Source organism: Podarcis liolepis (assembly GCF_965112155.1).
Source record: "Podarcis liolepis genome assembly, chromosome: 3".
Lineage (NCBI taxonomy): Eukaryota > Metazoa > Chordata > Lepidosauria > Squamata > Lacertidae > Podarcis > Podarcis liolepis.
The window spans coordinates 38,446,134-38,474,023 of NC_139557.1; the positions used below are offsets into that span (position 1 = coordinate 38,446,134).

At 41.4% G+C, this 27,890-nt stretch overlaps 1 protein-coding gene across 5 annotated transcripts in view; it reads left to right on the forward strand.

Annotated features, from left to right (window-relative positions):
* Positions 1-27,890, forward strand: part of ADGRB3 (adhesion G protein-coupled receptor B3) — a 443,824-nt gene that overhangs the window by 319,230 nt on the left and 96,704 nt on the right. For all 5 annotated transcript variants that reach the window (XM_083497330.1, XM_083497327.1, XM_083497326.1 and 2 more), the window contains 3 exons: positions 8,207-8,333; positions 9,941-10,044; positions 14,368-14,470. In XM_083497330.1, coding sequence (XP_083353456.1) covers positions 8,207-8,333; positions 9,941-10,044; positions 14,368-14,470 — 334 coding nt within the window. The remainder of the gene's footprint in view (positions 1-8,206; positions 8,334-9,940; positions 10,045-14,367; positions 14,471-27,890) is intronic.

Consider the following 27,890-nt stretch of genomic DNA (forward strand, 5'->3'; position numbering starts at 1 on the left):
TTTCCTGAGCAGCTTCAAATCTCATTGGGTTAAAATTTGGTTTCTAGCCCAGATACACATTTGTTTTGCAAAAATAATATTTAAATGGGATTAATTTTTGATTTAGAGATCAGGAAGAGAAAATCTCAGGGCTTTTTGTTTTTGTTTTATTGGCAAACGTACACATCCAGAGGGTGTTTAGTTACATTAACTAAAATGCTGAAATCCTCCTATATACTTGAGAAGGGAAAATATAATTGCTAATCTGTCTGATTTCATCTGCAGTCCGTAATCCAAACTGTACAGATTCAACGGGTATTTGAATGGCAGAATATTTATATCCATATTCTCGTATTTGTTCATTTCATATATTCAGTATTTCCCCCCTTGTTTAAATGAAGCATAAGAAAGATGCTAATCAAAGGAGTCACTTGGGAGTTTAAAATGCATTGATATGAACTTTTCAGAGAAAATGTTATTAGCGGCTGTGGCCTGAAGGAGGAATATGAAGATTCCCCTTACACAAATTCCCTTGCAACTGGCTGTGAGATTCATCTCAATGACCATGATTCAACATAGAGTTAGGCCTGTTTGAGTTTATTGATTTCAGTGGGCTTCAGTACACCATAAGCACACTCTTCACTGAACTGTGTACCAAGCATGGGGAACCTGTGGCCATCTAGCTGTTGCTGGACTACCAACTCCCATCATCCCTGACTATTGGCCATACTGACTGGGGCTGATAGGAGTTGAAGTCCCATAAAGTCTGGAGGATCAGAGGGACCTCCCCCGTCCCTTCTCTACCCTATAGCAATGGTGTGCACTGGAAGAGTAAAGGATGTGAAATGACTGAGGTTTTGAATCTGTTTCCAATATTCTGACTAGCTGAATTCTAGTAAGGAGAACAAAGGTTCTCTTTCTGAAGAAAAGAGTGAAGTAAGAGTACCATCCTGAGGCAAGATCCTGGCCTGCCCTTTCCAAAGACAGATTGAAAGAAAGCACTTTTCTCAACAAGGCAGATCCTGCGTCTTCCTTCCATGTTTACACATAGCATCTGGCCAAGTGGTGTTTGATGTGAAAATCAAAGATGGCGTAATTGTTTCTCTAAATGTGTTGTTAAGGAGAAATATTTTGTGGTCAGTCTTCCTGTGCATAAATTTCCATAACTATCTGACAATAGTGGGAGTTTTCTGCACCATCCTGCATCACTAAAGTAAGCCCATAGCACATAAGAGTAGGCTTTATATCCTGTAAGCACACTGGTGTGCAATTACTCAGTTAATTAGTAACTGGAATCAGGAGTCACCAATGTGAGTGAGGGAATAACAATCCACTCAGTAATAAACAAATCCTTTTTTTCTTATATTGGCAAGGATTCATCAGAGGAGAATAATGTGGTAATTGGTGTACATTATGTGATAAGTGCATTGCTACATGAATAGTATTTTACAGTAGTACCCTGGCACATTCTCAGTAATCATTATTTTTAATTATACAAAATAGCACTGCAGTTAATATGACATTTGCAGCATATATTTCAACAAGACTTAAGACTCATACATGGGCATGCTATCTACAAAATGTGGCTGCAAGCGCATCGTGTGCGGCCTGATCATAACTCTGTGATGAATTTTGGCACTGCCATCTTTGTGCTTGATTCTTGCTGCTCAAAGATGCTCAGAGGTAACGTTTTAAAGCACCAGGTCTCATCTCAATCTAAAATGTGGGTCCTGAATGGGGCTGAATTATTGTTTCAAGTGCAGTCTTAGCCCAACAGGGGAGTGCATAACCAGCATGTAAACTCAAATAAATAAAAATAAAAAGTAACATTTGACAAAAGGATGGAACTGAATGAGCACTCCAGTACTGGGGATTTGGAGAAGGAGAGTGCTCAGTCACTGAGGAACCGAAGAATTAAATATGCTCATGCTCAGAACCTTATTTATTTTGTCATTGTATGTAAACTCTGGCTTTCAGGGCATTGCATGCTTTTACTCTTCTGTTTATTAATAATTTTACTGTATTGCTTTGTTGTCGGCTTGTGATAACACAGGCTGTCAAATTGCTAATGAATAGACCAGAAATAGGAGTAGGATGAGCAACCTTGAGGAATGCAGTGTTTTCTCATGCACAATATACAGTACATCCAGTGCTAGGTGACTGCAATATCTCCAAAAGAGAAGGTTAATCTCAAAAGAAGATGCTGTGATTATGTATGATGAATGGGAAATAACTTGGCATTCATTTTGCTAAAACCTCATCATATAGATAGGCAGTCCTGAGACTCAAAGTCCTCATAAACAGGGATCATTTTCAAATAGTCATATATTGAATATATTATCGGACATAAGGAAATACATTTATATGCCATCTTCTGCCTCTAAGGTAGTTCACAACAATAAAAACGCAATCCCGAAACAATTAAAATTGTATCAGGATGATGCTAGAGTCACAGAAGTCGCCCTAGCTGAGAATTGTACTGCACCATTCTGAAACTGGTCAACCTGGGCAAATAAATTTAGCTAAAGCATTTTTAATTTTTAACTTGACATAGAACCAGCAAGTAATATTGGTAGATGTGCCACTTTATAACTATTACACAAAAACACATACACCTTGCTTTATAACAATATAACATTATAACAAAAGAAGGAATAATTAGGAAAACATTCCCAATAGGAAACAGGATATTGTCCTCTTTATCAATAACTTAATTGGTTCCAAGGCTAAATCCTAGGTCCAAATAAGCAAGCAGAGTTGCCCTGATAAAAGGGTGAGACATGCTATCACATGTTGTTACATCTTTGTACAGCAAATAAATGTTCAGCAAATACAGCATCCTGTGTGATGCTCTGCAATGAGAGCAATATGACATACTGCTGTGGCAGGCTGTTCCCCATAAACAAACCAACAAAGGGCATTCCTTCAGGGCAGCAGCTCTGCCTCTCTTGTAAAAGCTGATGGCTCCAACTGGGAGCATTGAGTATTTGCTGCTGCTTTTGTGGTTTGAGGTCAGAGTTACAAGCCTGAGCCACTGACTCAATAGAGGAACCTCAGGGAAGTTCAAAGAACAAAAGGAAGCATGATTGGATAGGTTTTTTTGGGGGGGGGGAATAGGGAGGAGGACAAGTCTGGTGCCATTATTGTGGCCAGATATCTTGAAAGTTTCAAACATATTGTGGTGACAGCTAAACCATCCCTAAGAAATAAATTGTGCCTTCTTCAAATCAAACAGAATTCAAGTGTTGCGGCATTAAAATAATTTAATTTTGACACAGTTTATTTAGGATATATATGAATAGCAAACCTTTAAAGTTAACTGCTTTCTAATACATAGCTTTTCTAATACATAGCTTTCCCCAAGGAATTTAAAATTAAACTTTTGTGGTGCTACTGAGAATTCTCCATGGTAGAATGCCACTCACCACACAGAATACATTTCCCAAGATTCCATTTAAGGAATATAAACAGATTAAAGCATGAGCCCCAGAAGTACCAATATACAGTTGCATTATCTTGACTCAGACAGTGGCATGAAGGGGCAGTTCATAACTCACCGAGTGTGCTCACCCCATGGCTATCCTCACCTGGTTTAGCCAGCCAGTCAAAGCTGTTCCCAGGGTGTTGCTGCTGTCTCATGCTGACAGCTTCTAGGAGCCACAAGTGAGAGCTGAGTGCAGGGTGGGGACCAAAGATTGACAAACTATCCCAGAAGAAGCACGATGTGTCCCCCGCCAGAGGTATGACCCCCCTCCCCTAACATCCCATACACCCCTCTAAATAAATACACAAGAATATACTCCCCATACACAAATGTATGTTGTGAACAATGAAGCTGTGGAATAAATTTAACTAGTCACATTATTATGCAGCCTTGATTTATTATCCTTATTCTGTCAATTCTCTGCTATAACTTTCTGCAAGTTTTCATGACTGCTGTTTCATTTTCCATTTTTTGAAAAGCCAGACCTGCCAATAAGATTTTGTTACCCTTCTCCAAGTGTGGAGCTCAAAACCATATTCATGAGAGATGAATTTTTGACAATATTGAACCCTGCTCTGTGTCAGTCTTAACATCAGGCATTCCCATAAGGCAAATAAGGAAAGCATGTCAGTAAGATACTCAGGAGACAGTTTGCAAAAATCGTGGTATTTGGCTTGGATCCAAAGTAGAGCAAGTTTTAGTCCACTCAGTCAATGGGTTTTATTCTCTCCCCTTCTGGAAACAACATAGAGATGCTGGTATTACCATTTGTTCATCAGTCTTGGGTGTCATCTACACTGAGTTCACATGGGAGTCTTTCCCACCTGTACTTGGAAATGTCAATTACTGAACGTGACTCCAGAGGCAAACTAGGTCACCTTCAAATGAGGTCCCTGTGGATAGAATACCTTCAAATGAGGTCCCTGTGGATAGAAAAAAGAGATGGAGTAAGCCCATGAAGTATAATGGCCACAACTTTTAAAACATGTACATTCAAATCATAAACCAATAAGACGGAATAAATTTTGGAGGGTATGTGTGCAGGGAGATAATTTAGGGTCTTATCCACCCAAGGTACTGACCTGGATTTCTTTGCTGCAGTTGTCCTTGGGTGGTCTGTTCATGCCTGAGCACTTTGCCTAAGGAGAGACATGAGCAGATTTCCATGTCTCTGCAAAGGCAGCTCCTGATGCCACAGTTGCCCAAATCGGCAGTGGCCAGCCCAGTCCACAGACACCTCACTTCACCCAGGATGGGCCATAACCTCTCCACACACATGCATCATTCCACTCACTGCAGGAAGGGGTAAGTTCTGCTTGTATTCATTCCCCATGCTCACTAATACCTTCAACACTCATTTAAGGCCTCTCTCCCTCCATTGCATTGTCCAGTTGCAATGGAATGGCTTGAGAGTACAAACAGAAATGCCCATGGGTCAATTCACAGTTCAATATGAGCTCAATAGGTGGACTTAGGCAAACCTCTTTGAATCGGCCATGCATGTTAATACTGGCCCACGTTTCGGGATATTACTGACACAATGGTGTATAAATATTCAATATTTGCTTTCCTTTCTAAATCCCATGGGTCAGAATTGCACTTCTGTGTTTGGTAGAGCAGCACACATGGTAGAGCAGTTCTTCATAGTAAATAAATATAAATGGCACATCCTTCACATTTCAGCTAGCTTAGGTCCAATGTGCAGCTTGCCATTGCAGCATGCTTGCTTGCTTGCTTGCTGCAAAGCCGTTTCCCCAAGGCTGGCTTTCATGTTTCAGTAGAAGCATGTTGAAGTTCCATAATCTGCACTACATTGCTTGCCTTGATCTCATGAGTATCTCCCATGCTACAACCACACCTCCATCAAGGCCTCTGATGCTGGCATTGGAAGTAACTGCATGGCATTCTAGACAACTAGGTGGAGTGGTTCTGATGACATGAGGCATGGGAATCAGCCCCAGGAGAGGTCATTTTTCAAAGGCAGTCTGGCTGCAAAAGTAACTTGCAGAGTAGCTCAGATGAAGACAGTGTCCAAAGGGCTGCATTGTAAACTCTGTACAGTCAGTAGGGCTTCTCGGTCTCCTCTGTCCCTCTCTACCATCAGACAAGCCAGCCTCAAACCTCAGGATAATTGTAGTTGTGGAGTTTGAGTTAGCATATTGGAGAAGAAGAAGAAAAAGAAAAAGAAAACAGAAGTCTACAACATGCAGGCAAAACTTTGTGTTTGCCCAAAGGGGCTTTGGGGGTTAGGAGCAAAGAGTCTTACATTATCTAAGCCTAATGGGTGTGTGAGCCAATTTACCTGTTCTTAGAAGGCGGAGAAAATCTCACTCAGCTCTCCAGCTTGTAGTGTTACTGCAAACCTAGGAGTTGGATACAAGTGGTGTAATTTAGAAACAAACTGAGGGTTGTGACAAGGTATGGTGGCAATCAAGCGAGCCAGTCCAGCTGCACTAATCAACTCCTGGAAATGGTAGCTTTCATGAGACCCACCTCTCAGGCAGCTGTCCTATCCTTTCCATGGCCAATTCACCCCTGAGTGTATTAAACGTCTCTGAGAATGGATAATAACACTGCCTTTATGTGTTAAGCCACGTCAGTTTCCCTTAAGCTCCCATCTTCTTTAATATTTAATCACCCCTGATAAATGTATTTCATTTGGGCTTTAACAGCGTGTCACAACAAGACAAGATTCAGAGGGATGAATAAATTGAGTAGGTGAGGTTAATCAGTAGCAGGTAGATTCCAGTATGTATGTGTGTGTGTGTGTGTGTGTGTGTGTGTGTGGAAATTAGACAATATATACCAATTATATATGTCTGTGTGAATTACAACATAAATACTAATTTTTCACACACACACACACAATTTAAAGGAAAATAGTCCTGGAGTTTTTAGGCGTTTGTGAGTTTGAAGGCTACAGCTGGCCTGGGCAGGGTACCGAATGAGATCCTGAATAGCGCAGTTTGGGGGGACTCTCTTCACCCCCGCCCCCGTCTTATGCTTTGTTTATGACTCGGCTCCGAAGCCATTTGTAGTGCCAACTATTGAGCTCGCGGGGTGTGGAAGGCAAGTGGCGCCTGGTGGGATAGGAAGGCGCGCGCTTCGGAGCACAAATGGCCGGGGCTCCAGAGTCCGCGCTCGCAGTCATCGCCGCGAACAGACGGGGGAAAGCCAGAGCAGGAGGGCTGGTTCAAAGGGAGTTGAGAGGAGGAGGAATTTGAAGGTGAAAGCGCTCTTCCCCTCCCTCTCCTTCTCTCGCCGCCACCTCCTCCTCCCCCTTGTTTTTAAGTGCCTTGGGGATGGAATTGACAGCACTCGCTGTTGCTGGCAGGAGACTTCCTGGCATCCGTGCACAGATAGCTTAGGCAATACATGAATCCCTGCATACGGAGCCTGGTTCTGGAAACGGGGGGAGGGGGCGAGAGAGCTTGTGCGAAGGCATGTGAGGGGGAAGAAAACGACACCCGCCTGTTCCAATTCGCAAAACACTAAATGCGTGAAAACTGGTTTGAGTCCGAAGAAGCCGAGCAGTTCTCCTTGAGGAGAGACCCCGTAACCCCTTTGATTCACATGGAAAAACAAGGCGATTCTCTCTTCCCACCCACCACCCACCCCTACTCCCGCCTTGCTCTTTTTCTCCGCACAAGGAAAACGCGGGTTGATACCATTTTATTGTTCTACCGGGGAGGATTAGAGAAGAAGCTTTTGTACTTTTTAAATTGCTAATCAAATCAAGGGTGGCGTTTTCTTTTTTTTCTTGAGCCCCCCCCCCCCTTTAACAACAGGGTGGTAGTGGATAAAGCTCCAGCAAACAATCTCTTCGCGCTTGTGTGTCCCGTGTCCCCCCCTCCGCCTCCGCCACACACCCACCAGCACCATGGAAAGGAAAAGGAGGGAGGGAAGCAGGGCGAGCTGGACGGAGGGATGTCTGGAGGGCGAACTGGTGTCTCTTGAACGATGCGCTGCCCTGCTGAAATCCACCCCTGCGCTGGAGCTCAGGCGAAAAAGGGAAGAGTTGGAGAAGGAATCAGCCGCTGCCGCCCGTTTCCAGGGTGAAATCCGCAAGGCTGAGCTTTAAAACCCACAAGGAGAACAAAATAGCTACACCACCTACGAAATCCTAGCCAGAAAAAAAAAGAAGACCCAGAATTGGCCAATCTAACCAGTGTTAATCAGACAGATATTACAGAGCCATCTGCATTTAAATTACACACACACACGCACGGAAGAGAGGGAGCGAGGTAATAGCTTCACAAAAACGTGGCAGAGCTGGTATGAAAGACGGGGGGTGGGGGAACCACAAGGGTCTTTTGTTTTATTTTCCCCCGCTATGAGTTTTCGCAGTGATCTGAGCAGTTGGGAAAGCGGCGGGCAGCGGAGAAGGCTTCCGCTTCTACGGCGAGCCGAGAGAGCTCTTACAGAGCCCTTTCAGCACCAAGAGCTCTGGACAGCTCACTGCGCGCCGCCGAGCTGCCTGCTTGCCTTCTGTCCCCCTCCCTCGCCGCCTCTATCGCCCCCCTCCCCGCATTACTGTACAGCTGGAGATGCATCTAAATTAAGTCCTATTCAACAACAAGTAGATCTCTTCTGTCCGGGAACCACACTAGACTCTGCTCTCAATTAAACTGCATTTTCTCTTCAAGGAATTGACCGTCAGCCGTAATTATCCCGATTTTCTTTCTCTCTCTCTTTCTCTCTCCCTCCCTCTTTCTCTGTCTCCCTCCCTCTCTCTTCTTGCAGGAACGACTCTTTGGGAACCTGGTCCACCCAGGGATGTAAAACTGTGCTTACCGATGCATCCCATACGAAATGCTTATGTGATCGTCTCTCTACCTTCGCCATTTTGGCTCAGCAACCTAGAGAAATAGTAAGTAACAAAGGACGGGGGAAAGAAGAAAAAATCCCTGAGTTTAATGCAATGACTGGGAGGGTTTTTGGTGTGGGTTTTTTATGTGTCCAGCATTAACTCAGATGAGAAATTGTATCAGCGTTGCAGGTCTGGAAAAGACTGGCTTTTCTCTTATCTATTAGCAGTTCTTAGTTTTTGGGAACGAATTGCTGGTTTTGCCTTATAACTAAATGCTAGTCAGTTTCAGGTGCTGAGGTACTCCTGTTTTCTTAGAGAAAACTTAGCAACTGTAATGCAATGTATTACAGTCCTGGGTTTTCTTTTTTTTAAAAAAAAAGAATGTACACGGTGTTTTTTTTATTGTTGCTGGTAGAAGCAGGAACCTAGCTACACTAGTTAAATAGATTGCAGTTCTGCATTGGGCATTACAAGGAATCTATGCTGTCTGTTGATATCTTGTAAAATATACCCTCTAGTATGAATGCAATGAGGAAGACTGAGAAATAGGAACTCGACAGTATTAATGCCTATAAAATAGGTTGGTTGGGGGTTTTTTGGTTTTTGGTTTTAAAGAGCAAGCACCTTGAAGCTTTAAGGGGAAAAGATTTTCAGTGTGTGGCCAAGGTTCTTCTCAGCAGTAAACTAGAAGTGTTTGGCAGAAATAAACTTAAAACCCTGGATAAGATATACAGTTTGCCTCACCTCAGTTACAAATTGTATCTTGATAAAATGCAATTTATACTGGAGCCTTGAGGCTTTTCAGCAGCACACTGCTAAATCAAGCAGCAGATCACTGCAAACTTCCAGGTCTAATTGTTTTGAATGTGTACATTTTGAAACACAACAAAACAAAAAACCAGTGTAAATGCTTGTGTTTAGGGCAAAGGTAGGGTGTTGGGGGTAAATTCATAGCTCAAAAAAAATGGTTTTTCTGCCTCAAGGTCATTTATACTTCAGCTTCTATAAATATTAAACATTAGAAGTGCTATTGTTTCAGAGGTCCAGATCTTACAAATGATGCATACGTTTTGTTCTCTTTTTCTCTTAAATTGGTACTCTGTTAGCTGCTAAGAGACAGAAAGAAAATGAATGCTGGCTTTAAGGCAAAGTTACTGTTGAGTTAGAAAGTTTGATCCTGTATTTTGGACAAGAAATTAGTTGGCATTACATTTGTCAGAATAAATCACATAATTTGTTTAGAACATTGATCCAAATACGTCTGCCTTTCAAGGAGGAAAGCCATTTTTACTTGTGCAGTTTTTTCCCTCATAGCAAAACCTAGAGAGCTTTTTAATGTCAATTAATATTATGGGTGCCCATCAGACTGTTGGCTTTCCCTATTCTCTATTTTAAAAAATTCTATGTATTTATTTTCATGAGATAAAATAGACTGCTGAGGATATCATCAAAGACCAGTGGGGTTACTGTCTTGGTATTCTGTGAATGCCCAGGCCTCGGATACTTTAGGAGCTAGGACAGAGGCTGAAGTAGAGAGACGTGGTTACTTGTTGGCAGTGCTATATGTGGCTAATCACTACATCAGATATCCATCTCTCCTATTTTGGTTTTGTGCTTTAGTTACTGGAACATGGTTTTATCTGATAGATGTTTGTTATGACCCACAGATCATGGAATCATCTGGTGCTCCCTCAGTAACCCTTATAGTAGGCAGTGGCCTTTCATGCTTGGCTTTGATCACCCTAGCAGTTGTCTATGCAGCACTATGGAGGTATGTAATTGAATCGTGTGGGTTTACAGAAATGTGCAATTATTCAGAACTGAGGGGTCATTGAAGAAGGGTTTCTGTTAATCTAGGAAAAACAAGATCGCTACTGTGGAAGAGTTGTAACGTATTAATAAGTCTGATTAGGTTGACACGGTTTCTGTTCAGGCTTGGCCTGGTGGTGATCAAATGCCCCATTTTCTCTTCCTATTCAGCATTCATGATATCTGCTATTATTATCACCATTTCTTCTCAACACTGGGAAGCCACATTCAGAGCTCCACCACCGTCAAGGGTTTCCCCTTTCAATTCACTGGAGAAGGGTGTGTGGACCTGCCATTTCAGTTGAGAATCCCACATATAGGATACATTAAGGACTGCATCTCCCCCATATAAACAGACGCAGGCCCTGTACTTGACATTTGAGGCCCTTCTCAAGAGGTTTGGAGAGTGGCAGCATGAGAACAGGCCTTTTCTGTAGTAGCTCCCCATCTGTGGAATGCTCTCCCACCCAAAAGAGGCTTGCCTGGTGCCATCTTTACATATCTTTAGGTACCAGGGGAAAGCATTCCTTTTTACCCAGGCCTTCAGCCATTAAATAATGTATGGCCTGTTGAAGGTGGTGAGGGAAGGATTGTTACTAAGTTTGTTTTGCTATTATGCTGTCTATTATTATGCTTTGTATTATGCTTTCATTATTGTTCTCTGTAAAATATGTTTTAAACGTTGTATATCACCCTGGGATCTTTTGACAAAGGGCGGTATATAAATTAAATAAATAAATTGTAAATAAATAAGATGAAAAGAGCTCTGGGTTGAAGTGATAGCCCTTCATTGTAATCACACTTCTAATCAGCGATTTCTCTTTAAAATGAGAAGTTAGATGATATCTACTCCAGGATCCTGGCCTTATGACACAAACAAATGCTGCTTTTGTTCGCTTTATCACTCAGACTTGGGGTCTCAAAGGTTCCTCAGTAATTTCTGACCTGAGGCAACTTCACACATTCGATTTGCTTTAACACAATGTTCCTTGAGTGTCCCCAGGTGAACCTTAGCACAGTGGACATCCCGCACAAACTGAGATTTCCTATAGTGATTTCCACATGCCCAGCTCTATTTGATGAGATCCAAGACATGCTCTTTGTGAGAGATGGGGAAATCTGTGGCCTTCCAGATGTTGGATTCCAATTCCCATCCAAGTCTCAGCACAGCCAATGGCCAGAGATTGTGGGAGCTGTCATCCAACAAAATCTGGATGGTCACACATTCCTTATCACAGCTCTCATGCGAATGCATCCTCATGGATCATCTTGAGGATTGACTGTGTGAGCTGCCCATAGATCACATTCACAAATGAAAGCCATGGAGAAATTCCAACTGAAGCTGCTGCAGTTTAGAAGTGGGGGGGGATGAATCTGTCTGTGAGTTGTAAAATGACAGTGAATTATCCTTTCCCAAGTGGACACTTCTTGAAATTATTATTTTTAAAATAGTTTTAAAAGAACATTGTAGTACTAACTGATGGTTTATCAGTACTATTTATTGCTACATGACACTGATGAAACAAATAAATGATTAAATCCACATAAAAACCATAGGTGAATACTTATCTAAATCATATTTATCTAAATCAGAGCCTTCTGAACTTTTCATGCTTGTGACACACTTTTAAAGAAATGTATCGTTCTGTGACACTGTAGCAAACCAGAGGTTAAACTAACCCCTTTTCAGCCCCAGGAGGAGCGCTGGGAGCGTTTGCGTGACACACTTACACACCGCAGTTGACACACTAATGTGTCGCGACACATAGTTTGGAAAGCTCTGATCTAAACGAACACAGTGAGCCTAGCAGCATCATGGTGGGGAAACTTGAAGGGTAATACATCACTGTCCTCACACCTAATTATTTGGCAGAGCTGGCCCAGTGCATTGTGGGATTACTTTTCTAGCACTTGATGGAGTCTAAAACTAAGGAAGCCTAGGGTTAGTATCAGTCTCTAAATGATAAACTTGGTAGTGTCTATAACCATGAATGTTACACCCAACTGAGGTTGTTTGTTTCCAAAATGAGGGGAAATGTTATGCACCCCAGTCTTTACTAAAAGTAGTAATGCACAAACAGCAACAACGAAAAAATGGAGCAAAGCCTGAATTATTTGAATCCTTGGATAGCATGTGGGATTCTTACCTACAGTGAGTTTTCTTTAGTACAGGGAAGGACATGTATCTGAGGAGTCCACTTTGTTCTAAGGACAGAATCCCAATAGGTGGCAGAGATTTTTGCCACACAAACCAATACTTTCTTCTTCTTTTAACTTTTTAAAAATTAATTCTGAAGATAGGAACAAACATGCATACTTTCATGTATGGTACAACCATGTTTTACTTCCTAGCCATAAAGGCTTTACAGTAGGGTCACCAGATGCAAAACAGGACAAGGCTTTCCCACCTTTAATAGTTCTGCAGAAGAGAACACTGCAACAGCTTAACTTGCATGGCAAGCTACAATAGCTGAAATTTCGTCTCCTGCACATCTATTGCAGGTGTGGGAGTCCTGCCCTCTTTTGCATCTGTCTGCCTTACTTCACAATTATGGGGCACATCCACTCAGGCATATCCCCAGGTGTCTTATATGAAACTAAAAGAGAGATGTAGCATTAAAGAGTAGAATGGCTCTCTCTCTCACACACACTATTATTTATTTATTTATTTATTTATGAATGAATGAATGAATGAATGAATGAAAGTATGCTCAGGCTCTCACAACACTTTGATTAGAAACCAGGAGGAGTAACAATGGGCAGATAAAATTGCTTTGGAGAACAGATCTGCACCATGGGCTGCCAGGAGAACATCCCCGACTTAATGCAAAGCACACCACTAGAAACCCCAACATATTTCTAGTTGATCCACAACCCAGTTGAGTAGAAGAATTTGTATTGCTATCAGAGTCCGTAGAGATGTGCTTAAATATTTTCAGCACAACTGGGTTGTACATCGCACTGATAATTTAACACAGGAATATCTCAAGGCAACATTTTTTCACTGGCAAGGACAGATGAAAGTGTCAGGGTTTGGGGCAACAAATTATTTGGTTTCCTATTCCTGTGAAATTATTCCTATGACTTAAAAAAAAGACTTTACAAGTTTGCTTACTTAGCAAACTCTATTTTTTCTTAGAAGTGAAATGGACTTGTGTTGATCATATGATGTTCAGTTCCCTAGTGCAACAATAAAATTAGATCACATGGGGTAGTATTCAACTAAGATTTACTCAGGATAAACCCACTGAAATTAATAAACATGACTAAGTTAGGTTCATTAATTTCAGTGGGTCTACTCTAAGTAAAACTTAAGTTGACTAGTACTCATAATGCTTTCATAATTTACTGAAGTGGACTAATGTCCATGCACCCTTCAATAAAGTTTTCTCAATGTAAAACTAATATTCTTCATTATGCAAGGCTGTTTTTGCTGCAGTTGGGAAAGGGGTTCGGCCAAGAACAGGGGGAGGCATCTTGTGCAGCAGAGCCAATAATTGAAAGATGGCTACTTTTTGGTAGATACTTGATCTTGAACCATAATATTTTGCTCTGAATGATTCTCCATATCAAACAGCATGCAAAAGTGTATGTAAGATATACAAAATTTGAACTTTCACACACTAAAAAAGTTTCCTAAATTACTGGCAAAGCAACTATTGGCAGTGGTGTGTATGTGGAACTGTCAACTTAATGCATTATTTGGCAGTAGCATAAATTATCTGTATTCTAGCTTCTATACACAAGCTATTTTGTAAGTATAACCTAGCATCATAATTAATGAGTGGATTAAACTTATATGCTCAAATATTCCTATCACACAATAAGCAGTGGGTGTCTTATTGAAATGAGTGGCAGCTGAGCAAAAGCACTAATTTTAGTAGGGCTTCTGTAAATCATTTCCCAGAGGGTTGCAGCCAGTCATAAGCAGCTATATTGCTCTAGAACTAGGTGGTGCGAGCTGCTAATTTCAAAATGCTGTATCATAAGCATCAAGGGCTATGAACTCCAATTACCAACACACATGTAGCAAATCTCTTGGAATTGTTGGAGCATTGTGGAGTACTTGTTTTTTTCTTATGCAATGCTCGTATTAATAAAAAAAATTATGATTTTAAAAGTTATCTTCAGACCTTCAGACAGAAGGCATTTTATTTTTCAGAAGTGCTATTTAAAACTTTTTAAAATGTCAGAATTAATGTTTTATTCTTAATTTTTTTAAAATTACAATATTGGTATGCAATGTATTTAGATAGCCTTTTGTTGTGTGTCTTTCTTTGGACAGATACATCAGATCTGAGAGGTCAATAATTCTAATTAATTTCTGCCTGTCTATTATCTCATCAAATATTCTTATACTGGTTGGACAAACGCAGACACATAATAAGGTATGAATAAACTACATTTATATTATAATTGCATTCTGTTTTTGTATAGCTGAATACATTTGCTCTCTTTTTTTGTCCAAAAAAATTAAGGTGTTTTTTTAAAAATTGCAGATAAAAGCCAAAGAAATTATTCAACATGTTGCCTATGTTGCTAAAGAACCCCCCTTTCAAACTTCCCTTTGATAACCTTCCCTCTCAATAATTAGCATTTTGTGTAGCAAAGTTGTGTAAATTTCAGAGCTAAAAAAACCTCAAAGACATGGTACATCAAAAACACAGTTTCTGGCTCAAATTGGTGTTGTGATGGGATTGTATTTTTGTCATTTTTTGTAGCATACCAACATTCAATGGGAGGTATGAAAATAGTTATAGCACAATTTTATTTTTATTACTCAGAACTAAGCTCCATTGAGTTTAGTGGAACTTACTCCCAAGTAAATAGCACAAAAGATTTCAGCCTTAAGGTATTATTCTTGAAGATTTGAACAGATCTATATGCCATGTGAATGCTATAAAAACTCTGATTTAGCTGGTGATAATTGTTGTGTTCTGCATATTCATTGCTCATCTTCTCTTTACAATGTGACTTCTTTTCTGCCTATATTTGTGTATTGATATTGGGACATGACTGTCAGACGTGATTCAGCCTAGTTGAAATACATGAGGTTATTCCGTGATCCTTTCAATCTGATCCTAAACCCAGTACACAGCAGTTCCATTCAAACCAATGTCGCTTACTTTCCTGTATTGGTTTTGGGTCATATTACCTATTAGCTTCAATCCATTTACCTTTGTACTGTCTTATGGATCAAGATGATATTCAGTCATGTGGAAGTATAACTAGTATGTGGATCATGGCTAGGCATTTGTGCAGGCAACAAATGAAAACTGCAGTATGAGTACATTGGCTTTCTCGGTTAAGGCAAATTAGTGTTTTAAGATATGCATATGTGTTTGGTGCATGGATTCTGTACTCTATGGTCTTCCTGTTCTAAATTCTATGAGGGATTCCTGGCCTCGTTAATATTTCCAGTTGCTGGTAAATTGATTAGTTGGAGAGAGAGAGAGAGAGAGAGAGAGAGAGAGAGAGAGAGAGAGAGCATGGTCTGATCTCTAAAACCTGCTGCCCGAGCAAATGTATAATTAGAAGGGTATATCTAGCACTGTGTCACTCCAATATTGTTAGTGCAAATGTGTTGCAAGGGTTCTGTGTTGCAGTGGATGATCCATGACAAATGTTTAGGATTGTGGGATGAAGCTGAAGAGCTAATATCAGCATTTTGCCTTTAACTGCATCTGGGGCAGATTGATGTTGAATATATGTATGTGTGATACTTTAAAAACAGCTGCTACTCGTTTTAGCCATTTTCTAACCAATCCATCAAAATCAAGGAGTATTCTACCGCTGACTTCAGTTAGATGTTCTTATTGTTCTCAAGAAGGGGAAAGCAAATAGACCTCAAAAGTTTTGACTTTACAGCTATGGGTATCATAAAACGGTGGCACTTTAGGCCACCATGATATTCCATTATTCCTGCACCTCATGTCATAGGGTGGGTTATTAGATTACACTTAGTCATGCATTCAAGTGGTAGTGCAGTGTGGAAGTAACTCAAGCAACTACCATAACAGCAGCAGCAGCACAAAGCATGGCAAAAAGCTGAAAACTGGGTGAGTTTCCTCCTCCCATCTTTTACTGCTCACTCAGATAGATCGTTCATGTGAGGTCTTAAATATAATTCATGAATTAGCATTCGTATCTGAAATGACACCTATAGCTCCCTGTACAGAGCGACACACACACACACACAGAGAGAGAGAGAGAGAGAGAGAGAGAGAGAGAGAGAGAGATGAGCCTTCTCCTATGGTGTGTGATCCCACACTGTTGGAAACTCCCTCTCCTTCTCCCTTTGTAAGTGTGTGAAGATTCCCATCACCCTACCAGCAGGAAGAAAGTGTGTGCCTAGAAAAGGGGTGTGTACATCTTGATCTATTCAGATAATTGGCATTTCCAACAAAATGTATCAGCTATCAGTGAGAAAATGCTCACTATATCACTTCTGAAAAGGTATTTTGAGATTTAATGCCCTGTCTTGTTTAAGTGCTGCCGGATTTCCTCCCCACCCCCAAAAATGAAATCAAATCAAATTTACAACCCAGCTTTGTTCTAACTTAAAAACGATTTTGCAAAAGGTTCCCAACCCCTAGTCTATATCATCTCTCAGTCCATAGATATGAATTGCTGAGAAAGTATATTATATGGATGGAGGACAGAGTAAGACATTCTGTGCCAAAATGTGTCTTCATTAATTACTAGCAAAATTTAATTTTAACACTTGTTTACTGCCTAGCTAATATATTTTGATACCAGCTCAGCCTTTCATTTTGTGCAATCTCATGTGTTTCATGCTAAATTCCCATGTATGGACACAATTCAGCAAAGCTTTGTGCTGCTTTGATGGAGGTCAGATATTGCCATACCTTTCTGATTAAAATTGGTGGATATGACAGTTCAAAATGCAGGTGTGAAACCAGGTCTGTGCTTATATTTCTCCTGCATGATTTATTTGTTCATGCACATGAAGATATTTAAGCTTGGAACTAGCATGTCTCCAAAGTTGTCTGTAAATCTAATCTATAGTGTCCAATACAGGTTGAGGGTGAATTACTATAACCACATTCTTATTTGAGATTCCAGTTTGTGGGTTTTGTACTCTGATTCAGTATTTCACAGAACAATAATACTTATTGGGGATTTTTGAAAGGGAGATTTAATCATGCTCTTCCCACTCAAAACAGAGTTAAGGCCATGTTCAAAATATTATCTTCTTATAGGACCCCCAAGGCAACCTCTTGCATTTCTCTTCCCACGCATTTCAGCTGCTGAGTGCCTTTTTCACATCCACCCAATTATGAAGCCACACCCCCATTCTTCAGACCCTTTCGTGCCCCTGCTTTCATTTTCAACCACATTCCCATGCCTCCTAATCCCTCCTTTCTTGCAACCCCCTCTACACTCTCATTTTTACCTTCAGCCTCTTTTTTCCTCCACTCTCCTCCTTACTTTTCTTAACTCTCCCTTGAACACATATCACTCTCATTTCCATGCCCTGTCCTCTCTCCCTTTGCACACACATACCCCATTAGCAACCCCCTTTTTCTACCTCCTCTTTTTTCAACTCTCCAGGGCACACAGACCACTCCACTTTTCCATGCCTCCTCCTCTCTCTGCATGCCCTCTTGGCTCGCACCAACCCTTGCTGATATATGTTTCTGTATCTTTAAGATCAGTAGAATCTTAAGAGCAAGGCTGTCAGCTAGCTTGTTCAGTTAGAGAAGGTCAATTTTAGTTGATGGGTGTTGTATATAAGTGGGTGCTCACTTGTTAATAAAACCTCTCTAAATTGCCACACAGAATCTGGAACTATCTTGAAAGCAACAAATGATAGCAGGAGTGAACTATATTCTCGGAAGTTGTTATGGGATACTTAAGAACTCCACATTCTATATCTCTCACACATGAGTGAGTTGAGTAATAGAAGAAGGAGAAGTTTAAAACAGCCATTTTATTTCCTTTTTGTGTCCATCTGTCCCCTTCTCACTGTACTCAAATAATGGTAGAAGTTTAAGTAAAGTGGGGGTGGAAGGATACTGATTTCAAACAATGGCAGAGGTTTGAATAATGCAGGGATATAATGACACTAAGGGGTTATTTTTCAAGAAAACAGACCAGTTTAACAAGGAGATGGATAGATCACAGAAGCAAACACCAAAAAGCTAACACAACAAAGCCTTCCCAAATTCCCTTAATGATGTACTCAACCATTGTTTTACTTCCCTCCTCAGTATCACCCCCTGCTCACTCTACTCAAACTTCTGCTATTGCTTAAAACTGCCATTTTCCTATGTGTCTCTCTATCTTCTGTTTTCTCTTTTGCTCCCTCTCCCACCCCCACTGTGCAAATTCAGGATTGTGATGTGGCACTACAAATTTTCCAGTGGGGGTTGCACAATGACAGCATTACATTTTTATGTATATAGGAAGAATGGCTTGGTGTAGATGTAAGAAAACCACATTAAAATCCCTGTTCAGTGATTAAGTCATATGGTGACACCATATGTCCTTGGATGAAGAAGAATTGGTGATACAAATGTGGCAAATGGCTAAATAATAACCCTACTTTTTGACAATATTCCATCAAAGGCCAAGGATTAACACTAACATTTGTTGTTTACATTTACCTTAGAAAATGTATCACTCCAAAAAATATAAAACATGCAATTAGTGGTTTACAGAAAAGCAGTGTCTCTTGTTATAGTGTTGACATGACCACAAGCCTTTGAAGGCAAAGGGACCAGTTATGCAGCAAACCCCTGCCAAGTATTTGAACTGGCTCTTCTAACTACAGTTAACTGGCTGCTGCTTCTGTCTCCTTGCTACTGAAGACAATATATAAGTCTCCTGGGTTGTTGTTGTTCTTTGGACAAGCACAAGATCTACAGCTCCTGGGTTATTGAGCATCTGTCTGCTGCCACAGATGGTGGCAAGATAAACTGCCCTCCTGTACTGCACCCTGGCATTAGGGCAATCAGTTCTGTCATCTCAGCGGTAGCATTGTGATTGGCTCCCTTCTTCAAAGCAACTCCTTAATGCAAATTCATGCAATACTCTCTTAATTTATGTCAGCAGCCTCACTGTCCTTGGGCACATATAACTCACATGGATAAAGGCCAGGCAGCTGTTGTTCATCTAGGGTGGCCATGTGCCCTACTTTACAGAGAACAGCCCTCTGTTTGATAAAGAAGCATCAGAAGGGAGAGCAGGGTCTTGGAGGTTGCCCATCAAGAGTTAGCAGCACCTTGATAGTAAACTAAGCAGGAACATATGTCACCTGGTCACCATTTACCTAATTATGGTGAGATGCGTTGTATTTCTGTCTAAATTACAACTATCCTTTCTAAATTTGCATCGGTGCATATAAAATAGTGTGTGCACATTTTAGGTACATGTGTGTCCCCTTTTTTGGGTGATCAGCCTCTCTTGGGCTACAGCAGCTTTTGCCAACCTGGTATCTATGCTCCACCATCAGCCCCAGCCAGCATGGCTGTGCTGGCTGGGGCTGTTGGGAGTTAGTCCAAAACATCTGGAGGCACCAGGATAGTGAAGGCTTGTCTACAGCCATTCCCATGATCAAGGTTGTATTACCTCTAGTGACAACCACATTAATTGCTATGATGCATTATGTTCATGACTGCCCACTTCATACCTTGCATTTCATTTCTTGAATTCTTACATGAGCCAGACCATAGAAATTCAGCAGGTCCTCTACTAGGCAATAAGCCTTTCATGATAGCAGGTCTCCAAACCCAATAAAAGCATGTGTTCAAAATCCAAAGGCATTTCTCTTGATGGTGAACATTTAAGAGAAACATAGAAACAAACAAATACCTAATTGGCTTGTATTATTAAATAGAATAAAACATCAAACCAGGTTGTTTTAAATATATATTTTAGAGTTGAATACAGTAACTAATATGTATGAGGAACATGTAGATAAGCTGTTCTTGCCAGCTAACCAAAAGTGCCCACAGAATATGTTGTTATCTTAGGAGGTCTGCAAGAAAATAGGATGAAATCATTGCAGTGGAATAGTTTAGGATGATATTAAACACCAGTTCTTATAAATTAGGTCTTATGACTATGTCTCTGTTAGCTTTATACAATTCCCCTGTATGAATTAAGAGGAGATAGCAGTTTCAAGGACTTCAGAAGATTGTGCTTTTGCCTTGTTAAATTACTTCTTGTCTTCAGTAGAAATGGGGTTAAGCTGTATCTGTGCCGCAGGAAGAAGAAGCTTAAGCTTGTATGGTTGGGATCCTACAAAACCACCTTGAATTCTTCAAAGCTGAAGTACTTTCTAAAAATTTCAAATGCACATAGCTTGCAGAGAGACATTCCACCCCCACTTCCTGCTCTGTGAACTAGTATTTAAGTTTAAAGCTTCAGAAGTGTAGGTCACATAGCTTTTTAGCTCTTTTGAAAAGATGGGCAGTGGGGGGGGGGAATAGGTTATGGGCTACAGGGAAATTTAGATATGTGAAGATCTAGACCAGAACGGCCCAACTTTTCATACCAAGTGTACTTTGACACAGAACCCATGGGCTGCACGGAGGAGGGGGACCAAGGCCAAAATTTGATGCCCCCAACCTTTGTGCTGTCTACCGAAAGATGGGTAAGGAGGTCCCAGGCTTTCCCAAAAGTTTGAAGGAGGTGGAAGGACTCTAGGACCCTGTCAAAGCCCTCATGCCTCCTTCTCAAAGCCCAGTGCCTCACTTTCCTGGCTTTGGGAAGGCAGCAAGAAGGCTGGGGGGCATCAAATGTTTCCAAGGGCCACCAAAAAAAAGACACTGAGGGCCATATGCGGACCTCGTGTTGCAGCACCTCGTGTTGCAGCACCCTGATCTAGCCCCTCCTTTGCCACAGTTGCTGCTCAGCATTGCAGCCACTTCCTAACCGCTAGTCTCTGCTGGCCTCTCATACCGTCTTAGGTGCTTTCTTATTTCCTCTCCTCTCTTTCGCTGCTCCTTGCACTGCATGAAAAGCTGCCTCTGGAGTTCCCTTGAGTTTCATAGCTTCCAGAAAAGTGTGCTGCATGCTTCTTTAGATTGTGGCCTATATCACATAACTCTTTCCATATTATTATCTACTTGCTGTTGCTCTCCATGCCACCAAGAGAAATTGCTGCATTTTGTCACTCTGGGCCTTGCTGCTTGCTACTATAAATTGTTTGATTATGTTCCAGCTTTAACACAATTGTAGGCTTTCCCCTACTGAGACTGTGATTGGTATCCGCCTGAATAACTTGTGTGTGTACACACACACACACTTTCATTTTATTCATATTCTGAAACTGCCTTTTTCAGCTTCATTAGCAATGGCAATGTAAATGAAAGAAAACACTTTACCTATTTTCCTTGTAAAGACAAGAAGTCTGCACCCTTTGCAAAAATGCATCAAGGCAGATGGAGGCAGCTAATTATGTCGCACCTTCCCTCCTTCTTGGTGTGCATATGCTTCAGTCTACTGGTATGTCCTGCTGCCTTAGAGGAGTTTGCACAACACATGATCCTTTAAGGCAGAATGCAAGGTAGCTTTTCACAACACAAGCAGAATACCCTATCAAATGAGAGCATCACATTTGTTATGCTCTACTTAAGGCTTTTCGGGGAGGGGAAATCCATACACCATGCTCCTAGAGGTCATCTCATTTAATACTGTGAAGCAGTGCCCCAAAGTAGCTGTTTCTGGCAAGCAAAAAAGTGGGGCAGGCTTGACTGAACAGGGAACGGACTTGCTTGCATTTAAAAGGGGCCCAAATTTGACATGACAACAATCCATTGCTGACTCCTTTTTTACATTCCTGTATGTTGCTCTGCCAATACAAACTTCCTGTTGCCTTAGCATAGGGGTATAGGAAACTGCTTTACACCTGGCAGCAGTTCTCCAGGGTTTCAGGTAGGAGCTCAACTTGGAGATGCCGGTGACTAAACCTTGGATCCTTCACACACAAAACATGTGCCAGGCCACTGAGCTACAGCCATCCCTTACCTGTCTCACCATCTGAGTGTAGAGTGAAGCTTTCAGCAATGTCCAATCTACCTAGAGGTTAGCGGCAGCTACCATGGTGATTTTTCCCTGTAGGCAAAAAGCGGGTGATGGAGATAGGTGGCACACCTAAATATTTGTTGCACTTCTGCAAACCTCGGGTCTGCTGATGCCCCCCTATAATGTGTAGCTGCTACCACTTTGGCTGTATCAGAATTAGAATATAAGATGATCTACAGCATTTAGGTGACCTAGCTGAGACACCCCTGTGGTGAGCTGCAGTGAGCCCTTGAAAGCATTACTGCAACAAGGAAAGTGTATAATTTGAGGCACTTTGCTGCAATTTACTCCTGTAGGATTCAGAGTCCTGTCTGAACTGTTTCAATGACATCATGACATGCTGTTCTGAAAATGGAATTTGTTGCTGTGCATTCTCTTAGGCCTATTTTTAATTGTTTTTCTCCTCTGGAAATCACCCCACACCACAGCCACGAAGAGCAACAACACGTCCCTTTGAAAGCACCTGTTGCAATAGTTCCAGGCAATCTGTTGATGACTCAAGGAAGCTATTCCTGGTGTGACACTATTCCCCCTTCCTATGCTTTTACATTTGGTCGTATTCCAGCTCAAATGGCAAAAGCTGCAACTGAGCAAATGAACAAACCCTGATGTGTTAAAAAGAAAGAAAAAAGTTCCTGCCCTTTGTGTTTGGTAGAGGTGACAACATGGGCCACTATCACTATTTTCGGGTTGCAAATTCAGATTACACAGTTAAAGTTGCTTTGGAGGTAGTCTGGACCAAAAACCTGCTTCCACACAAAGTTGGACCGTTTGTGATATCGAAGGTGATATGAAAATGCACTGGAAAGTATGGCACAACACTTGCTTGGCACAATGTCATCCAGCCTTCCTGTAAACAAATCAGAATGGATGCTCAGTAAATAGCCAACATCATCTAACCTTCCTGTGAACAAATCAGAATGAATGTTCAATAAAGAGATCCCTGGAAGCAACCCTGGGATTCTAAAGTCTGGTTCAGGCATTGTGTGTAGGGTTACCAATTGGTTAGAATTTCTGTAAGTATGGCAGCTGAGGAAGAAGAGCTATAGTCATGCAAGCTGATGTCCACCAGTAACTATGATAGCTTGGGTTCACTTATTTTTGCTGTCCTTTTATTAATTTATTTATTTTACTCAGAAGCATATATTCAGCCAGTCATCCCTCTTACACACAAGAAATACAATGTCTGAGCTGATGCTAAGTAGGGGTAGCTATGGCAAACAAGGATCCTTAAAAGCAAATACCTTTCTGATTTGACAGTATCTGAAATAATCATTCTAGTAATGGCCAACCATTTATTTGGCAATCCAGCTGCATGAGAGAAGACTTTTGTTTAACAGGGAAGTGATGGCCATTTGTCCTCCGTTCTTGGCAAACCATGACAGTTCACATATCACATAGGCGTGAGTAAAAGCACTTGCAGGGAAACAGGTTTTAAAAATTGGTTCCTTGATAATAAATCTCTGAAAGCAATTCATTCTCCTGAGTGCTAAAACATGTTAAAAATGACACAATCCTTTTTGAAGGCTAGTTCTGATTCTGAATGGCACAAAAAATGCGCATTTTGCACAGCAAGGTTATTGAATGCTGTCAATACCTTTCCAAATTCCTCTAGTTGTGTGCCTGTATATCTTTGTGAATGCATGAAGAGCTTTGGCATGTAGAACTTCGGTGTTATTTTGTGATCTTCTATCTCAGCAGCACTTTCTTATCCTCGTTGAGTCAATTAGAATTTCTACCTATGGGATAACTGCTGGAGTCGGAGGGCAATTAGATATGTGAAGATAACATTCCTTTCTATAATAAACCTTCACGCTCTTTTGTTTTCCAAGACTCAGATGGATAAATCCTGCATCTTGCCACATCATTACACATAGTAAGTCTTAAACACTTCAGTATTTTGGCCATATTGGCAGAAATTTGCTCATAAATAGTTTTAAGTTAAAAAAAGAAGTCTGGAAGGATAGTGCATAGAATTTTTGACAGCTTTGTGTGTTTTGTATCCATGCCAGGACGGCAACGGGTTCTGTTAGGTTTCACCGCTGTGCTATCTCTTGCAGCTCTTTTTATGCCTGCATTTGTACAGGAGCAGTGGCTGAAAATTATTTCTAAATACTTGTTAATGGAGTTGTCACACTGAGGAAGATATGTGAGCAGTCCAGAGCATTATTCAGGTCTTAACAGTGGCCAGTACCAGCTGCTTTCAGGGAAGTTGGCAGCAAGTAGTTCTGGGATTATCACCGCCTGTGTTTGCAGAGTTTTGTTTAATGGCTAGTTTTGATGATGTGTTTCCACCACCGGATACCAGATGGGGGCAATTGTCAACTGCAATGTGGTTTCATCTTTGTGGATAGTAGTAGTAGTAGTAGTAAAGGAACATAGGAAGTTATCTTATATTACGTTAGACCAATGTTTCCCAAACTTGGGTCTTCAGCTGTTTTTGGACTACAGTTCTCCTCATCCCTGACCACTGGTCCTGCTAACTAGGGATGATGGGAGTTGTAGTCCAAAAACAGCTAGAGACCCAAGTTTGGGAAACCCTGGGTTGGTCCACTTAGCTCTGTATTGCTTCTCTGACGAGCAGCATCTATCCCGGGTATCAGGTCGAGTTTTCCCCATCACCTGTTGTAAAGATCATCAGATGGTGTTTGAGGGAGGGGGTTTGGGAGAGAACACCAGGCATACCAAGTTATACCGGTTTGCCGTGTAAGTAGGACCACAATTATAGACAAACACCTAGGGCTTATTTCTTCCTTTTCCATGGTTGTGGTTGTCGGTATTATGACAAAGAAGGATACAGCAGGCAAATAATGAAGTCCCATTGTGCTGTTCTCAGTATGTGACTGTCCAAAGAAAAATTGCAAAAGGAAAAGCTGCAAAATGTTAAGAAGCATTAACTTTTCCAGTAATCATGGCCTTGTTAACAAACGTAGCAGGCAGATTGTTCAGATCCCCGTAGGGAAACTTTAATTTAATTCAATTTTTAAAAAAATAAATAAATAGCCCTCAAGCTGTTTAGCCTGATAGAATTTCTGTAGTGTCGGAAAGTTCAGACTAGTGAGTTTTTAAGCTAGGGTAAAGAATACATTCAAAGATCTCTCCCCTGATTAAAACTGAAGTGTCCCTGGCATAAGAAGTCCAGCAGCTGGATGGCGACACAATTGAGTTTGACACAAAATTGTGAAACGACAGCAAGCAGTTATATAATCTGGCTTTGAAAAGAACAACTGCATATAATTTGAAGTGGGTTTTATTTTTCTACAGTATGATGATTAAATCTCCAAACATACTGCATTTAATAATTTCTCAAAGCGCTGGGGTCTGAGTAATGCTCCCAAGCTTAATGTACAGTAAGGTGAAAGCACAGAATCAAAATGTTGTCTTTTAACAATCTTCACTGAGCCCTCTGAGGGATGACTAAACCCAGCAAGTCAGGAAACACACTGCTCATTGAATCTTGAGTTCTAAGAAGATGGGATTAATTTAAATCTGTTGTTCTTTGCACTGAGATTTCATGTATTTCGTATTTCAGAAGGTTCTCAAGTGTCTGCCTTTGGCTGCCTATCCTCTTATGCCATGTCAGTCAGAATTCAGTCTTAAGTGTTACCAATTTAATTGCCGCTATAAAAAGCCACATTTTGGTGCCGCTAATGAATGGAAGTAGATAAAGAATACTAGTATGTGTCACTCACTGAGCCAAGGGATCCCAGCAATGGGACATAGTTTGAGTAGAACAGTTCCATTTGTACTACATGCATCTTTACTTCAGTCATCACATAGATAAGATTTTATACTAGAGATGGGTAAAATGTGGTTCCAGGGCCCTTAGCCAAATCTCATGCAGGTGACAAGGGGAAAGAGGAAGGTTAGGATTATCATCCCCCCTCATTTCTCTCTTTGTCTCTCCGTCTCTGCCTCTCTCCAGTTGTCTCCAGACTTTTAATATATTGTGGGAGGAATTGAATTGCATACTAGAAATTTAGATTTGCAGAATTAAAGTAGGTTGAAGTGTTCTGCTATCCTATCACAATGAATCTGCTTCTGGGGGGGGGGATTACCTTTTGCCATTAGGAAAGCGATGGGGAATGCATTAAAAGTTGTGAGATAAATGATTGGTTAACAGGACATCCATATAACCACTCCACAAGTAAATCAGGATGACTGTTCGTTGTTGTATAGCCACACAGCCCAGAATGAATGCTCGTTAAGGAGCAGGCATAGTCTATCTACTGCAAAAGCTTTGTGTAGGCAACTCAGAATGGATGAATGATAAAGAAGTCATCTGGAAGAGCCCCCCCCCCCCCGTTCTGAAGAGAATAAGAGAGAGAAATGGAGGGGTGGTTATCATCTTAAGAAAGAAACAAAGAGAAGCGGTGGATGAGAAGTGGCTCTACTCCCACTAATTGTGCTGCACCCAAGGAGACTTCCTTCCTGAATCCCAGATCCCAAGCACTCTGCCAGCTGCTACCCTGCCCCGTTTTGCACAGACAAAAAACAACCTTGCATTAAGGAAGGGTGGATGGCAAAGCAGGTGGCAAAGGGCAGGGCTCTGATGAAGAAGGAAGAGGGCTTATGGACCTTTCTTGCTTCAGCCAAAAGAATCTGTTGGGTTTTTGTAGTTTGTTTAAAAAATAAAATGAGAATTGCATGGATGCCTAGATCCAGGTTTCAGGCAAACACTCTTTGGTGAAAGAGAGATCCCCAGCAAAGATTTGAATTCACAAAACATGCAGCAAATTAATGTATGGGAATATAGGTTGTTATACCTTTAAAATATCCCCTTCTAAGTTCCTTCCAAAGGGACACGGGTGGCGCTGTGGGTAAAACCTCAGTGCCTAGGACTTGCTGATCGTAAGGTCGGCGGTTCGAATCCCCGCGGCGGGGTGAGCTCCCGTCATTCGGTCCCAGCTCCTGCCCACCTAGCAGTTCGAAAGCACCCCTAAGTGCAAGTAGATAAATAGGTACCGCTTTATAGCGGGAAGGTAAACGGTGTTTCCGTGTGCAGCGCTGGTGCCGGTTCGCCAGCTGCAGCTTTGTCACGCTGGCCACGTGACCCGGAAGTGTCTTCGGACGGCGCCGGCTCCCGGCCTCTTGAGCGAGATGAGCGCGCAACCCTAGAGTCAGACATGACTGGCCCGTACGGGCAGGGGTAGCTTTACTTTTACCTTAAGTTCCTTCCAAAGTTACACACTTCCCCTTAGCATAGAAAGAGACCACATGTTTGGTAAGCTTAAAATAGTTTACTTACAAACTCTTCAAAGGTCAGGTTCATGTGCTTTTCCATGCAACAGCAAGAAAAGACAGGCTATATAACTTAGGTTCAAAAACGGCAAGGATTTATAAATTATTTCTATAGAAACACAAAGACAGCTTGCTAAAGCCACGTGGTCTGAGCTTGGAGTGACTAGCTTCAACGTCCTTCCTTTGCGGGTTCACATAGTGGAAGAAAAAATAACAAAGAGTTTGGTAACACTCCCTCCCAAGGTGAGGGGTGTGACCTAGTTAAGCCTGGCAGGACAGCTTACTCTGTGGTCTTAACCCCTTCATGTATTAATTAGGCTTAACCATATTGGTTATATGAGACTGGATATATCCCACAAAATATGCTCATGTCTTTTGTCACTGGGGACTGAATGACAGAGAGAAATGATGCTGTCAGCATCACTTCCTTGAAGGAGAGGCCCCTATCCTACTTCTGCAAGGTGGATTTTTTTCCCATGGGAGAGGGAAAATGAGTGACTGGTGGTAGGCGAA